The sequence below is a fragment of the Lucilia cuprina genome, chromosome 5 (assembly GCF_022045245.1).
Source record: "Lucilia cuprina isolate Lc7/37 chromosome 5, ASM2204524v1, whole genome shotgun sequence".
NCBI lineage: Eukaryota > Metazoa > Arthropoda > Insecta > Diptera > Calliphoridae > Lucilia > Lucilia cuprina.
In genome coordinates this window covers 44,276,257-44,290,056 of record NC_060953.1, presented here as the reverse complement: position 1 = coordinate 44,290,056, position 13,800 = coordinate 44,276,257, and the positions used below count along the sequence as shown (strand labels likewise).

The 13,800-nt window shown below is 32.4% G+C and overlaps 3 protein-coding genes across 5 annotated transcripts in view; 2 read left to right on the top strand and 1 right to left on the bottom strand.

The window, feature by feature from the left end:
- Positions 1–1,997, top strand: part of LOC111675714 (myb-like protein I) — a 99,375-nt gene extending 97,378 nt beyond the window's left edge. The window contains exon 3 of the mRNA XM_046950900.1: positions 1,782–1,997. Coding sequence (XP_046806856.1) covers positions 1,782–1,857 — 76 coding nt within the window. The 3' untranslated portion in view covers positions 1,858–1,997. The remainder of the gene's footprint in view (positions 1–1,781) is intronic.
- Positions 1–12,835, bottom strand: part of LOC111675716 (protein LLP homolog) — a 21,101-nt gene extending 8,266 nt beyond the window's left edge. Inside the window, exons 1-3 of one of the 3 annotated variants that reach the window (XR_002762518.2) lie at positions 12,549–12,835; positions 12,185–12,489; positions 8,456–8,531 (exon numbers count right to left, since the gene is read on the bottom strand). Coding sequence is in view for 1 of the 3 variants with exons in the window: in XM_023436527.2 (XP_023292295.2) it covers positions 12,235–12,489; positions 12,549–12,734 (441 nt within the window). In the remaining 2 variants the exon portion in view is untranslated. Of the gene's footprint in view, positions 1–8,272; positions 8,532–11,831; positions 12,490–12,548 lie in introns of those variants that run through there. The other 2 variants (XR_006940887.1, XM_023436527.2) reach the window with 2 other exon arrangements.
- On the top strand, positions 5,114–8,097 carry LOC111675715 (syntaxin-17). The gene is made up of 2 exons (XM_023436526.2): positions 5,114–5,840; positions 7,076–8,097. The coding sequence occupies exons 1-2, from the start codon at positions 5,516–5,518 to the stop codon at positions 7,681–7,683; spliced, it is 933 nt and encodes a 310-aa protein (XP_023292294.2). The 5' UTR covers positions 5,114–5,515; the 3' UTR covers positions 7,684–8,097.
- Positions 12,836–13,800: the final 965 nt, after the last annotated feature.

Here is a 13,800-nt window from a genome sequence, read left to right as displayed (position 1 = left end):
TGAATTTTATAATAAAAATTGATAAATTTATTTTAACAAAATATCATATTAAAAATCGAAAACAACTAAGATTAAAAATTAAATTATGTAAAACGAAGTGTCTCCACAAAATGCAATATTTTGAATAGAAAAAGCAATAAGATCACCTTCCAGAAAATGAGGTTTATATTACACAATCTAAATCTAAAAGGGACTATAAGATCAAAATCAGCACAAAATTTTTATCATCTAGATTGGACTCAGATAACGACGATATCCACTGCCGCTTTGTGTATTTTAAAGGCAGGTAGCAATTTACATATATGGATTTCCGGTCCATTATACGTGCACTTTGCTCAACTACTCGAGCTTTTTAATCTCTTGCCATAGTAGCCCCGTTAAGGGGAGGACAGGTGGCATGAGCAAGTTCAAACTAACCCTAACTAATAATGTCGCCAAACCACACTACTGAGATGGTGTTGTTGATTCGGCAACAGCACCTAGTGGGAAGTAATTGGTAGTCCAAAAGACGGATCATTTTAATAGACAAGATTGACACACTGACAAAGACCCACTGTGATAAGTTGAGCATGTTTTAGAGTAAACTCTAACGTACTCAACCATGAAGGAAAATCGCCCATAATCAATGAAAGGGCAGTGACGAACTTGCACTACAACTCCGTCTCCGTCTTGCTAAACCATTATTCGCACATCATAATTTCATCCATCAAATCCATCAATTACTCCATCCACTTTATGGAATAAGAGTACACATCAGAAAGCATCAGAAAAACTCCACCTCGTATACCCAGTCTTTGTATTATCAACTCAAATCCAACATTTTATTTATCCACAGTTATGCTCTGTAGTTTGTACCGCTCCTAGAATCTAGGAACAATAACAGAAATTTATTGTGAAAATAATATTTCACCGAATATCAGTATTTTATGAAAGCACCTCCTTCCTGAGGTTTAGGTTTCAACCACAGCCACTACGTGGATCTTAAAGGAACCTTAACCAACTGACCACCCGAGACATATCCTGTAGGCAGCTGGCCACCCGTAGTACCAGATTATGTGGTGCTCTGGTTAGACCGCTTTTCATATCACCTAAGTTCAAGCCAAAGATTGAAAAGTGAACACCAGTTTATAATTCCAGCAGACTAGAGGTATTGGTAGCACTTCTTTACCCCCGGATTTTAATAAACCAAAATAGAATCTCTAGCATCAAAGAAACATGCCCGGGGGGTAAGGAACATACTGAACAGTATGTGTACGACTAAAAGTCTAAGTTTGGCTGAGAATATGTTGTCAATCGGGATGTTGATCCGTTACAGACTGCCATTGTGCCGACCAGAAAGTATTGAAAATTATTCAGCTCATCATTTCACGTGAAATATGTTACCTTTTCACTTTTTCGTTCACTAACTTTTTTGTCGTGAAAAAAATTCCACTGTTGTCAAATATGTTGATGGAATTTTGTAAACATTGAACAGTTGTTCCATATAAAATCAACAAAAGTGAATGAATTGATCACAACAAGTTTACGATAGCAGTTTTCCCTTTCGAGGGAAATGAAAATTTAGAGGGAACACAATTTTTACTTCTATTTTTGATTGGGGTGAATATGTAAAGTCGGATCGAAACTTATTGCGTTTAAAAAAAAAGAAAGACTCATTGAATAAACTATTCTAAGGACTTCGACGGATCTTAAAAGAATAATAAAGGACCCCATATTCCAACAACTACTCATCCTATATCATCTGATTAATCTAAATTCCTATCCTCTTTCTTCACTTTCAGCAATTTGTGCAGCCCGCTGTCAAAATGGGGGAACCTGTATGGGTCCCGAAACATGTTCCTGTCCGGCGGGTTTTAGTGGCCGCTATTGTGAGCACGATATTAATGAGTGTAAAGAAGAGAAACCCTGTGATCAAACCTGTATTAATACAGTGGGTTCCTACTATTGCAAGTGTCGTGAAGGCTTCTCATTACAGGCAGATCAGCAAAGTTGTAAAAAAATAGGTAAGTAATAGAAAAATAAAAACGAATTGAAAGCACAATTCATATAAATAAAATGAAACTATTTCACTATAATGTTTAAAAATCCAACCAACTAGATTTACATCATGATGATGCATTCGAAGCACGCGATTTAGAAAATGAAATAGAAACACAAGAAGACATCACAGCCAGATTACAAAAGATTGAAAAACAATTGGCCAACGAAAGAGTGCAGACAAATGAATTGCACAAAACTTTACAATCGACTTATACAATGGTGGATTTATTAAAAAATCGTTTAGTTAATTTGGTAAGCAGATTGTTAAAAAAGAAATAAAACTTTTAATTATTTATATAATAATTTCTTTATATTTGCAGGAAAAACAACAATTGGACTATAATCGTTTGCAGACAAATTTATATAATACAGAATCTCGTACTCTTAAGCTAGAGGGCATGGTTAATTTATTAATGAAATGTCGAAATGGTCCCAATGCTCATTGTCCTTAGAAATTTTAAATCCACTTTTAAGAAAAAAAAGTTTTATTATTAAAACAATTTAGTTTTATAATTTCTTTGTTAAGTTAAACAAATCACACACACAGAACTGCATTTCTTTCTCGTTTAGAAATTTTATACTTAATTTACTTTTTTCGCTATAAGTCTAGTTTTAGGCTTATAAAAAGGGAAACCCTATGATAGGGTTATATTTTTTCTATTTAAAGTGTTTGTATGTAATATTATTTAAGTATAACTTTCCGAATTTTTTTTTTGTGTACTTATACATTCATTACCTTGTCTTCTTATGTGTCATCATTCCCTAACATTTTTTGTTTGTATTATTATTGTTCGCTTGAAATTTTTAAAATTATTAAAAAAAAAAAAAAAAAAAAAACAGAAACAAAATCTTTAAGTTAAAGAGAAATATTATCCTAAAATAATATAACCGTTATTTTGCACGTTTTAATTGTTTAAGTAAGGTTACCATATTTCTATTATACTTTTTCTTTTATTTGAAAAAAAATAAATCGATAATGTAAAGCTTTTTAATATGCTTAGGTTTTAGATAACTTTTATATTTTGTAACGTATTTAAGTGTAAATATATTTAAATAAAAAAAATTATTTTTGTGTAAAAAAATTCCACAAATTTTGAGATTTTAATTATCAACAATATGGCAAGTATTTTATGTTTACATTATGAGAAATTAAAGTGGCTACATTGCAAAAGGAAGCAGAGAATAGAACGCAATATTTTACAGGGATAGAAAATTTAATGTCATCATAACCTACAATATTATAGTAAAAAGGGTATTATAAGTTTGTGCTGATATTGATCCTACACCCACCACCAATGTAGAGGCAAAGAACTTATTTAGACTGAGACACTAGAATACTGTACGATGTAGGTCTAACAGGAATTGAGGAAAGTACGAAGGTTTTTCTGATCATTTGGTTACGACCCTGGACTTCGGAGTATCACCCTCAATAGCAATTTCTAGAAGGGATAAGTGGGATGGATTCGAAGTACTGTACTGCAGTTTTCACTGATAGATCCAAGATGGATTTTGGCATATTTGCCGAGGTTTATTTTGTAGATGATAACATAATTGTCTAACAGACTTCAAGACGAATGTAACGTCTTTCAGGCGGAGATCCTAGCTATATATAAATCCGTGGACTTTATTAAGAGACACATTACTAGGGGGTCGGAAGTGACGATTTATGTTGATAGTCAGACAGCTATTACATCTTTATATTGCAAAACGTCACATTTTATCATAAGGGTTAGTCAGGTTATACACATTAAGTCTATAGTTATAAGTCGATAGTTGGGTAAAACCCCTAATTTGTTATTGCTGTAGGATAACCTCCGAATATTTCAACGCCTCCACCAACCGTTTTTGGCACAGTAGGCTTTATTGTAATATTGCACTATGACCGAAATTAAATCCAAAAGTAACCAGTTAGGACTTGACAGGAGGAGCATAAGGATTTTAGCAAGAATAATTACCCGACACTGCTCAATTGGAGCCTTCAGGGGTATTAGGGTCGGTAACACACAGTATTTTTACAGGTTGTGTAAGGACGAAGAGAAACTGCAGAGTAGAGCATATTTTATGTCACTGTCCCAGAATATAGTCTGAGACTAAAATAACTAGATAAAGGATTCCACAATGAACTAGGGGATGTAGCAGGGTGCAGCCTAGGCGATATTCTAGATTTCATCAGGGCAATATTTTGGATTTTCAGATAACGGACAATTAGGTTATTTTTTAAAGGGGTTCACAATGGATCTTTTGGTCTCAGAGTGGATGTAGACATTTAGTATACAACCTTTCAAACGAAACTATTTATACGGAAAACCATCTTTCTTAGTAATTTTTCTTTTGAAAAATGTCCTTTCTGGATCCACATACAGAAAAGTGGCTTATTGAGAAACATTTGTGTAGAAAGTTTTGACAAATTTCTATTGAAAATTGTCCATATCGAAGTCTTGTCTGGACACAATTTTGTATAGACTCTTTTATATAGAAGTGTTTCTACTAGATGCATTTTCTCGAAATGTCTGTTGTATTCATTAATTTGTTAGACAATAGCGTTTCTTTGCTACATATCAATTATAAATTGTCTTGTCTGGACCCTTTTATACAAAATTGTCTAGTTTAGATATATTTATATAAAACTGTCTTGACAAGACGCATTTCTTTCATTTAGAAAAGTACTTTGTTTAGACTTAATTCTATAGAAAAGAGACTTGTCTGGACCCATTTATATAGAAACCCATCTGGACACATTTCTGTAGGATTATATGTTGTCTAGTCACATGTTTACAGAAGTATCTCTACATTTTTATGGAAAATTTTAAATTTAAATTAAAGAATTTATCAATTAATTAAAAACGATTCTACTTTGCATCTAAAAATAACCGTTAGGTTTAAAACATTTTGCAATATAGTCTGGCCACTCTACATATATTTCTCATTGATTGACTTAAACAGCTGTTTAATAACTGCAGCCAACTTCACGTTTATTATTACGAAACTATAGAAAAAGGAAAATTTAAAATAAAACTTGAAATAAAAAGAAATTTCAAAATATTAATAGACAAAAAACAGTGTGCTAGTAAAACTAGAAAATAAATACTAAAAACGAAGTAGGAAACATAATAAAAGTAGTAATTGAAAAACAAAAGAATCTTGAAGTACATTCATTCAAAACAATAAACACCATAACAAAAAAAAAACAAAAAAATAATAATTGCACAAAAACTAATGGAAACAACACCCCAAGTGTTTTCCAAAAAACAGGAGACAAAGTACATTGAAATTGAAACCTTAAGAAAATAATAGCAATAAAGAAAAATAAAACAAATATTTTTCTAGTAGAATACACAAATGATATCAAAAAATCAATAAAGTAAAGTTACAAAGAAAGAGAATTGAAACAAAAAATAAAATAAAACAATTTGCTAAATAAAGACCACAACGGACTTTCACTTGTTAGCCCTAGCTGCGACAGTAAACCTACAATATGACGGAGACTCCGAGTAATCGAAAAATTCCTCTTAAACAGGCTGAAATAGCCGTCAGACGTTTTAACGACATGGCCATACCTCACCATTTGGGTCTGTTGAAAAATCATCGCAGTAATATTGAGAAAAGTTTAGCCTTGGGCGATTGGAATAAAATTAAAAAAGAAGAAATAAATGCTATGCGTGTCATAAAACAGGTGAAGAATCTACTACTTGAAATGGATACACTTAGAGAAAAGGTCAGAGATGAAGATCTTGAAAGATTTGATGCCATGATGGAGGTGGGGAAACAGAAGGCTTTTGAGGGTATGAAAGAATATTTGGGTAAGTGATAAGAATTTTTATTATTATTGCTTATTTGTTGTTGTTTTTAAGTTTGTTATTGCGATATTGTGGTTTGTTAGTGTAAAAATCAGGAAATATTGAGTAACGTCATATTTTTATTATGATGACCTTTTTGGGTTTCTTGTGATTTTAAAATATTGCAAAAGTCTTTGACTTTGAAGACTATATTTTTTGTAATTTTATAAAAAAAAAAACATCTTTTATATAATAAATACTTTACTACAAAAATGCAACAAATTGATTTTAGTATTTAAAAAGTACTAAATATTTGTATTAAAAATTTTAATTTAAAATTCATGACCAATATAACAGGTCCAAAACAACATCTATCTATCTATCTATCTATCTATCTATCTATCTATCTATCTATCTATCTATCTATCTATCTATCTATCTACCTTTCTATCTATCTACCTATCTGTCTATCTATCTATCTATCTATCTATCTATCTATCTATCTATCTATATATATATATCTATCTATCTACCTATCTATCTATCTATCTATCTATCTATCTATCTATATATCTATATATCTATATATCTATATATCTATCTATCTATCTATTTATCTATCTATCTATCTATCTATCTATCTATCTATCTATAGGGGTATTGGGTTCGGTAACACAGGGTTTATGCAGGTTGTGTGAGGTCGAAGAGGAATTGGAGTAGGGCATATTTTATGCCAATGTCCCAGAATAAGGAGTCTGAGATTAAAATGGCTATGTAAAGGATTCCACGATAAACTAGAAGATGTAGCTGGGTGCATCCTAGGCGACATTCTGAGTTTCATCAGCGATATATTTTGGATTTTGAGATAACGGACAATTAGATATATCTCTTCCATGACAACATTCATCCTTTGTTCTTTTTGTTAGGAGGGAAACTAGCTCTTCTCATTCTCCTTTCTTCTTTCTATTGCTAATTGTTATTGTTAAAGGGATTTACAAAGAACCTTTGGATCTCCGAGTGAACCCACAACATTAATGAACTAACCAACAAAATAAGAAACTAACTAACTAACTATCTATCTATCTATCTATCTATCTATCTATCTATCTATCTATCTATCTATCTATCTATCTATCTATCTATCTATCTCTCTATCTATCTGTCTATCTACCTAAAATAAATATTTTATACTTTAAATTAAAATTTCAACTTTATTTAACAATTCCTTTATTCAACAATTCCAAAATTTTCTTTTCCAGAACTACAACTAAAATCACCCACAAACACTCTACGTTCCCAGGGACCCTGTGATGATGATGAGGAACCTGAACACCTTAACTCTCCCGTAGAAATAGGACAAACACAGGCGTATCAAGAATCATTACCCCATATAAAAACAGAATTTCAAGCCGATGAACATTTACTAGCACAAAGACAGTCCTGTTTAGAAGAACTACTACACTTGCAACATGAAATACGAGATTTAAATGGCATGTTTCACAATATGCGTGAACTAACACAAGAACAAGCGGAAAGCGTACAAGCCATAGCCGATAATGCTGAAGAAGCTCTTGAAAATGTACAAATTGGTGAAAGTAACTTACGTAAAGCTTTATCTTACAAAAAGGCCATGTACCCGGTAATGGGAGCTTTATTGGGTACATGTGTAGGAGGTCCCATAGGTCTAGTGGCAGGCCTTAAAGCGGGTGGTTTGGCTGCAGTAGGTTGCGGTATTTTAGGTTTTACCGGAGGTTCTGTTTTAAAATCTAATCCCGCCATAATGCAAGGCAATATTGAAGAAGAACAAATACCTAATAATGATATTAATACTCAAGAGGACATAGAAATGAATAAAAAGGAGGAATGACAATTGATGCCTGCTAATGCAGCAAATCAATCGTTAACAGTATGGGCTGCCTCCACTAGGCAACTAATGAACGTAAGAGCCTCAGCTGCAGCTAGATTAGATCCAGTGGCACAAGCCACAACTGGGGTATTGTGCAGTGTTAAGTCATATTGTTCCATACAATAAACAAACAAAAAATTATTAGATTTAAAATTAAAATCCATTTCATAATATTGTTAACTCGTTTTTATAAGTTTTTTTTTCAACTATTTTTTTAAATGTTGACATTTTAACCAGTAGACTTTAAAAAGATGTCATTAATCAAGGAATATTTAAGCAAATGAAGAAATTTCTTTGCTTGCTATTAAACATATTTCATGTATGTAGATATTATTGTTACACAATAAAATAAAAACGTATTTAAATTTAAAAAAAGAGAATTAGCTTAACCATTTGAGAGATGTAGAGCTTAAAGTTAAGAATTTAAATAAATTGAAACAATAAACTAAAAAATAACCAAACGAAATAAAGAATTATAAATTTCATCTTACAAAAAAAAATAATAATAATTAAAAGCTAAATAAATGTATGTTGTATTTAATGTATTTTTAAGCATTGAATAAAATGTCTTTGTTTTCTTATAAAGAATTTATTATTAATGTTTCTTTTATGTTCGGTTTTCTCATTATTATTGAGGACAAAATTACAATTGTAACAATGATATGGGTTGTTTGTTTAAATGTCAATATAATTAGATGCATGAATTGTTATGAAAATAGTGAAACTTACTTACCATAATATGAATTTTAAATGACTTGATTGTGATGAATATGAAATATGTTATTGATTGTAGATTGATGGTAGGTATACTGAAAGAAAAGTAAAAAAGAAGAAAATTAGAAACAGTACTTTCAGAAAAATTGTAATGAAAATGATTACAAAGTTAAGTTTTACAAGACATACATTTACTAATAAAAATTTGTATAAATTTGTTTTTAAATATGGTTCAAAATTAACACCCCTATTCTGCATTTCGATTACGTTTACGCATTCAGTTACACAATGATCGAAAAAAGCTATTTCTAAATGAGGCTTTATATAGGTCAAATATGGACCCATCCTCGGTTAATTTGGGAAAAGGTTATATTTCTAAATAACAGTTAGTTTTGTTGAGTTTCATTGCGATACAAATGGTTACAAGTCAATTCTAGACGTTTAAGTCATTTTTTGAAGGGGGGTTTGTATGGGGGCTAGGGTCAAATATAGGCCGATCCTTACGAAAATCTGCAGTGTCATTTATACGTATATAAAACTTATTTGTGCCAATTCTGAAAGAGATAGCAGAATATTTGACTTAATTATGGCATAAAAAGTTCAAATCGGGAGGTACGGTTGTATGGGGGCTAGGTGAAATAATGGACCGATTTCAACCATTTTCAATAGGCTTAGTCCCTGTGCCAAAAATCATGCTTGGTCCAAATTTCATCAAATTATCTTAAAAATTGCGGCCTGTACCTTGCGCACAAGGTTTACATTGACAGCCGGACAGACGGATGGACATGTCTTAATCGATTCAAAAGTTATTCTGAATCGATCGGTATACTTTAAGGTGGGTATTGGACCAATATTTTTGTATGTTACAAACATCAGCACAAACGTATAATACCCTCCCCACTATAACGGTATAGGGTATAAAAAAATAAGTTTCAATATGTACGTTTCAATATCATTTCGACTCCCTTATGAATGTACAGATCCTAGCGATCTGAAAATCGACGGAACAGATATGAGAGTATATAGATTTGTGGTCTGTAATTACAATTTACGTCCATAGTCTAGCAACTTTTAAAGCATTGGTTATATAGTACACTTGTGCATGGTCTTAGAATATAGAGATACTCCTAGTGATGTTGACAATAAAGATGTGTTGGGTATGAGAGTATATAGATTTGTGGTCTGTAATTACAATTTACGTCCATAGTCTAGCAACTTTTAAAGCATTTGTTATATAGTGCACTTGTGCATGGTCTTAGAATATAGAGATACTCCTAGTGATGTTGACAATAAAGATGTGTTGGGTAACAGTGTAATGCAAGGAAAAGATCGAATTTTGACGTAAATGGAAGTTGCTAAAGAATCAAGCCACTTATTTATGTAGATTCCGTGGCAAATTTAATGAGTCATAGAGCAATAAATTAAATCCAGTCTTAGTGATGTTGACAATAAAGATTGTTTGGTAACAGAATAGTGTACTGCAAGGAAAGGATCGAACCTTGACTTATATGGTAGTTACGAAAGAATCAAGCCAATTTTTTATCTAGGTTGTTGTTGTTGTAACAGCTCGACTGTGGCCGATAGTTCTTTCCTGGGGAAAAAACTTTCGTTGATACAGCTGTCGCTGGGTTGACAATCTTTGGCCGAGTATGACTCGGGTCGTTCAGGAGCGAAGATCCAATTGTCGTGGGAACATTTATCTAGGTTGTGGCCTCCGGTAGGTTAGTGTTCTAGTCTGGTAGACCGGACGTGGTGGGATCGATTCCCACCTTAGACACTGGTTAAGGTGCGTACAACAGGTTCGATAGAGGCCTAGGAGTATTTTATCGGATTTGATGTATATACAGCCTCCTTTCAAACTAACTAACTAACGTTTATCTAGGTTCCGGGACAAGACTAATGAGTCATAAAGTAATAAATTGAATTGTATCTAACAAAAGCTGGATGACTCCAATCTAGGAACTCTAATGGGGTTTTAATGGGACATTATTCTATATGACCATTGTTAGCAAATGAGACTTCAACGGCTGAAGGCTATTCGGAGATACAGATAAGTTATAGACGAATGAACAAATAATATCCTATTCTTCTTAAGTACATAGTATCAGGGAGAAATGTTTGAAAAGTAGAACTGGGTAATATTGCTGAATGAATTCCATATTCATATAAATTATTCGGCATTCTGGTTGAACTTTACAATGAAATAACTGATCATCTGTCAAATAACTTTCTTCATCTGATGTCACTTCACTCCTCGGCTAGTCCTTGGTAAGATTTGACATGGGATCTCACCAGAGAAAAACACAATCTGGTTCTAAGGTGGTTACTTGATTAAGGTTGCTTCAGGATCCACGTAGTAGCTTTGATTTAAACTTAAATTAGCTGGAAGAGTAATTGGCTGTTAAAAGATTGATTGAAGGTAAAGTCAATATTTCCGGAACAATTCGATGCTGTTGCCGAAGACAACAGATACCCCACAGAGAAGTGACTGCGGCTCAACGAAGGCCATCCCATCTACGTGGTTGTAAACGGAAGTGATGTTTTACATCTCTGAAGTTAAGCAACGGGGCAGCAATGGTCAGAGATTAGATAGTTCAATTACTTGAGCAAAGTGCTTGTACATAGACCGGTTCAAAAAATTGCGTGTAAGATACAAAAAGGGGCAGTCAAGACAGATGTTCACGTTAAACACTTTGTGTTATTGCAATCCAGGGGAAAAGAGTTGCTTCCAGAACATCCAGTCTGTCGGAACTGGTGATGTCATTTTACTCCTCTGATATTCCTTGGATTGACTTGACATAGGATCGAAACAGAGTGCCACATAATCTAGATGGATGACCAGTTGCCCGTAGGGGTATAATGTGTTGTATGTCGAATGTTGTTCTCGATGGGTGTGTCGGATGAACATGAAGAATGCTGGGTTGAGAGATGATGGATTAATGGTATGATATACAGATTCCATTAAATTTGCCTTCCTAACAGATTACGGGAGAACACTAATAATTTATGCAGCGGTAAGTTGGAGCCTTATACAAAGGCAACGAAGTTCAAATGAGCAATTGTAACAAAGGATTTGCTTCTATAGGGTGCAAAAATCTTCCTTACATAATCAATCCGACCCAGTTTTCAAGTGGTCTAACAGACTAAAGCTCTAACTACAAACATACTGCGGGATATAGATATTCAGCACATTCTATCCTTGCTTAAGTATTTGAAATCACTATTAAGGAAATTGTAGCTTTTTTCATGTTGGATTAAGAGAGCAAATAAGTTTATGTTTAAATTATTACTGCCTTATTCACATACAACAAAATAAAGCATAAGAATTTCTGGTAACGATCATCTTTAACTAACACATAGCAGTTCTCTTTCATTATGAAAAAGCCGCAATTATATAATGCAAATAAATATTTAATTTTAAATTTTTTGAAATAAAAGTATTCATATTCATCTCTACAAATCTCTTCAAACATGTTGGATTTGACAGCACAAATCCGTTGCTTATATAAAATCTACGATAATATATATTTTTTAATAATTTTATTATATACAAAATATTTTGAAATTATTCTTAATATCAAAATATGTAAATTTAATTCATTAGTTCGAGTTTAAAATTAAAATTTTTGAAAATGTTTAACGCTACAAAATATTTTGTATTTTTTTCCCCAAATATGTAATTCCAATTTTAAACCTGAAACTACAAATTAACCCCCCTCAAAGTCAAAGAACTAAACTTAAAAACTACCTGTATTCACAGCTTAAACTTTAAACAAATGAATTGCGGATATGGCCACACTACAAAGGCACATTGGTAACCGTCCAGTGTTGCTTGAATTTAAGTTTACGGGCATGATCCTTCTTGCGCATACGTTTGGCAGTTTTACGTGGTTTATACCAGGATGGATAGGAACCATGTTGATCTTTTAATGTTTTAGTGTTATAAACATGAGTTTTACCGGTTTTCTCATTAACAATGGTGATTTTTTCACCTTGTTCACGTTCTTCTTGCAATTCGAATGCAAGTTCGTTTTCTTCTTTGGATTTTTTCTCCTAAAAGGCATAATATTATTAATAAAATAACTTTTTATGGGTTAGTTTACAAAACTTACATGTTTTATTTCCTTTGCCGTTTTAACTGTAGCCACATCTGCTAATTGTTCCATAGTATCACCTTCTTCGGTATCCATGATGCCTAAAGTTTTTTTGAGCATAGCCAATTCTTTAACGGCATAGCGTGCTCTTTTTACTTTAGCGTTTTCATTGCGTCTTTTATGGGATTTGTTTGAACGTCCCATTTTGTTGCTTTTAAAACTGCTTTTTTAAAGATTTTTGCTAAAAATTAAAAATTTTTCACTTTTTTAAACACGTGTTGTTGACCGTTTAATAAAAACAAATGGAAGACGTAAAAAGCCATAAGGCTGCCATATTATTATTTTTCAGGCGATGTTGGATAAGTTACCAGATGGTGTGTGTACTAGTGAGTGTGATAACAAAATCAACTCTATAAATTCGAATAAACGACTTTTTGTATAAAAGAGTTGACAAAAGTATATAAGGGAAAAATTTATGATTTCTTAAACAAAAATCTGTATAAATATACAAAAATCTAGATCAAAGATTCAATAATACTAGACTATAGACAAGACACGGTAGACTAGATTTTAGATCAGACGCTAGACTCTAATCAAGAATAAACTATAGATAGATTAGAGACTATACTGTACACTACACTATAGAATTGACAGTAGACTAGACTATAGCCTAGACTACAGCCTAGACTACAGCCTAGACTATAGCCTAGACTATAGCCTAGACTATAGACTAGACTATAGACTAGACTATAGACTAGACTATAGACTAGACTATAGACTAGACTATAGACTAGACTATAGACTAGACTATAGACTAGACTATAGACTAGACTATAGACCAGACTATAGACCAGACTATAACCCAGACTATAGACCAGACTATAACCCAGACTATAGACCAGACTATAGATTAGACTATAGATTAGACTATAAATTAGACTATAGACTAGACTTCAGATTGATCTACAAGTATGGCAAACTATTAAGTTAAAAATCATAATCATAATTTTCTCTTTAATCAATTAAGGCTAAAATCAAATAATTTACACCCTTAGAAAAGAAAGAAAAAAGTATATGTATACTTTTTCAACTTAGTCTATATACCTAATCAAATGCATATACATATTTATAAGTACATGCATCTATAGAAATGTATCTAAAATGTAACAACATCAACCCTTAAACACAATTGAAGTTAAATCCAAATAAAAAATATCCTCTGCTGCAATCATTAAATAAAACTCTACTAATAATACTGCTGCTTTAATCA

Bases quoted from the DNA above. Each gene is read 5' to 3' on its own strand.
- LOC111675715 (XM_023436526.2), top strand. From the start codon at position 5,516: ATGACGGAGACTCCGAGTAATCGAAAAATTCCTCTTAAACAGGCTGAA. The intron at 5,841-7,075 runs GTAAGTGATAAG...TTTCTTTTCCAG, and splicing joins GGGTATGAAAGAATATTTGG to AACTACAACTAAAATCACCC.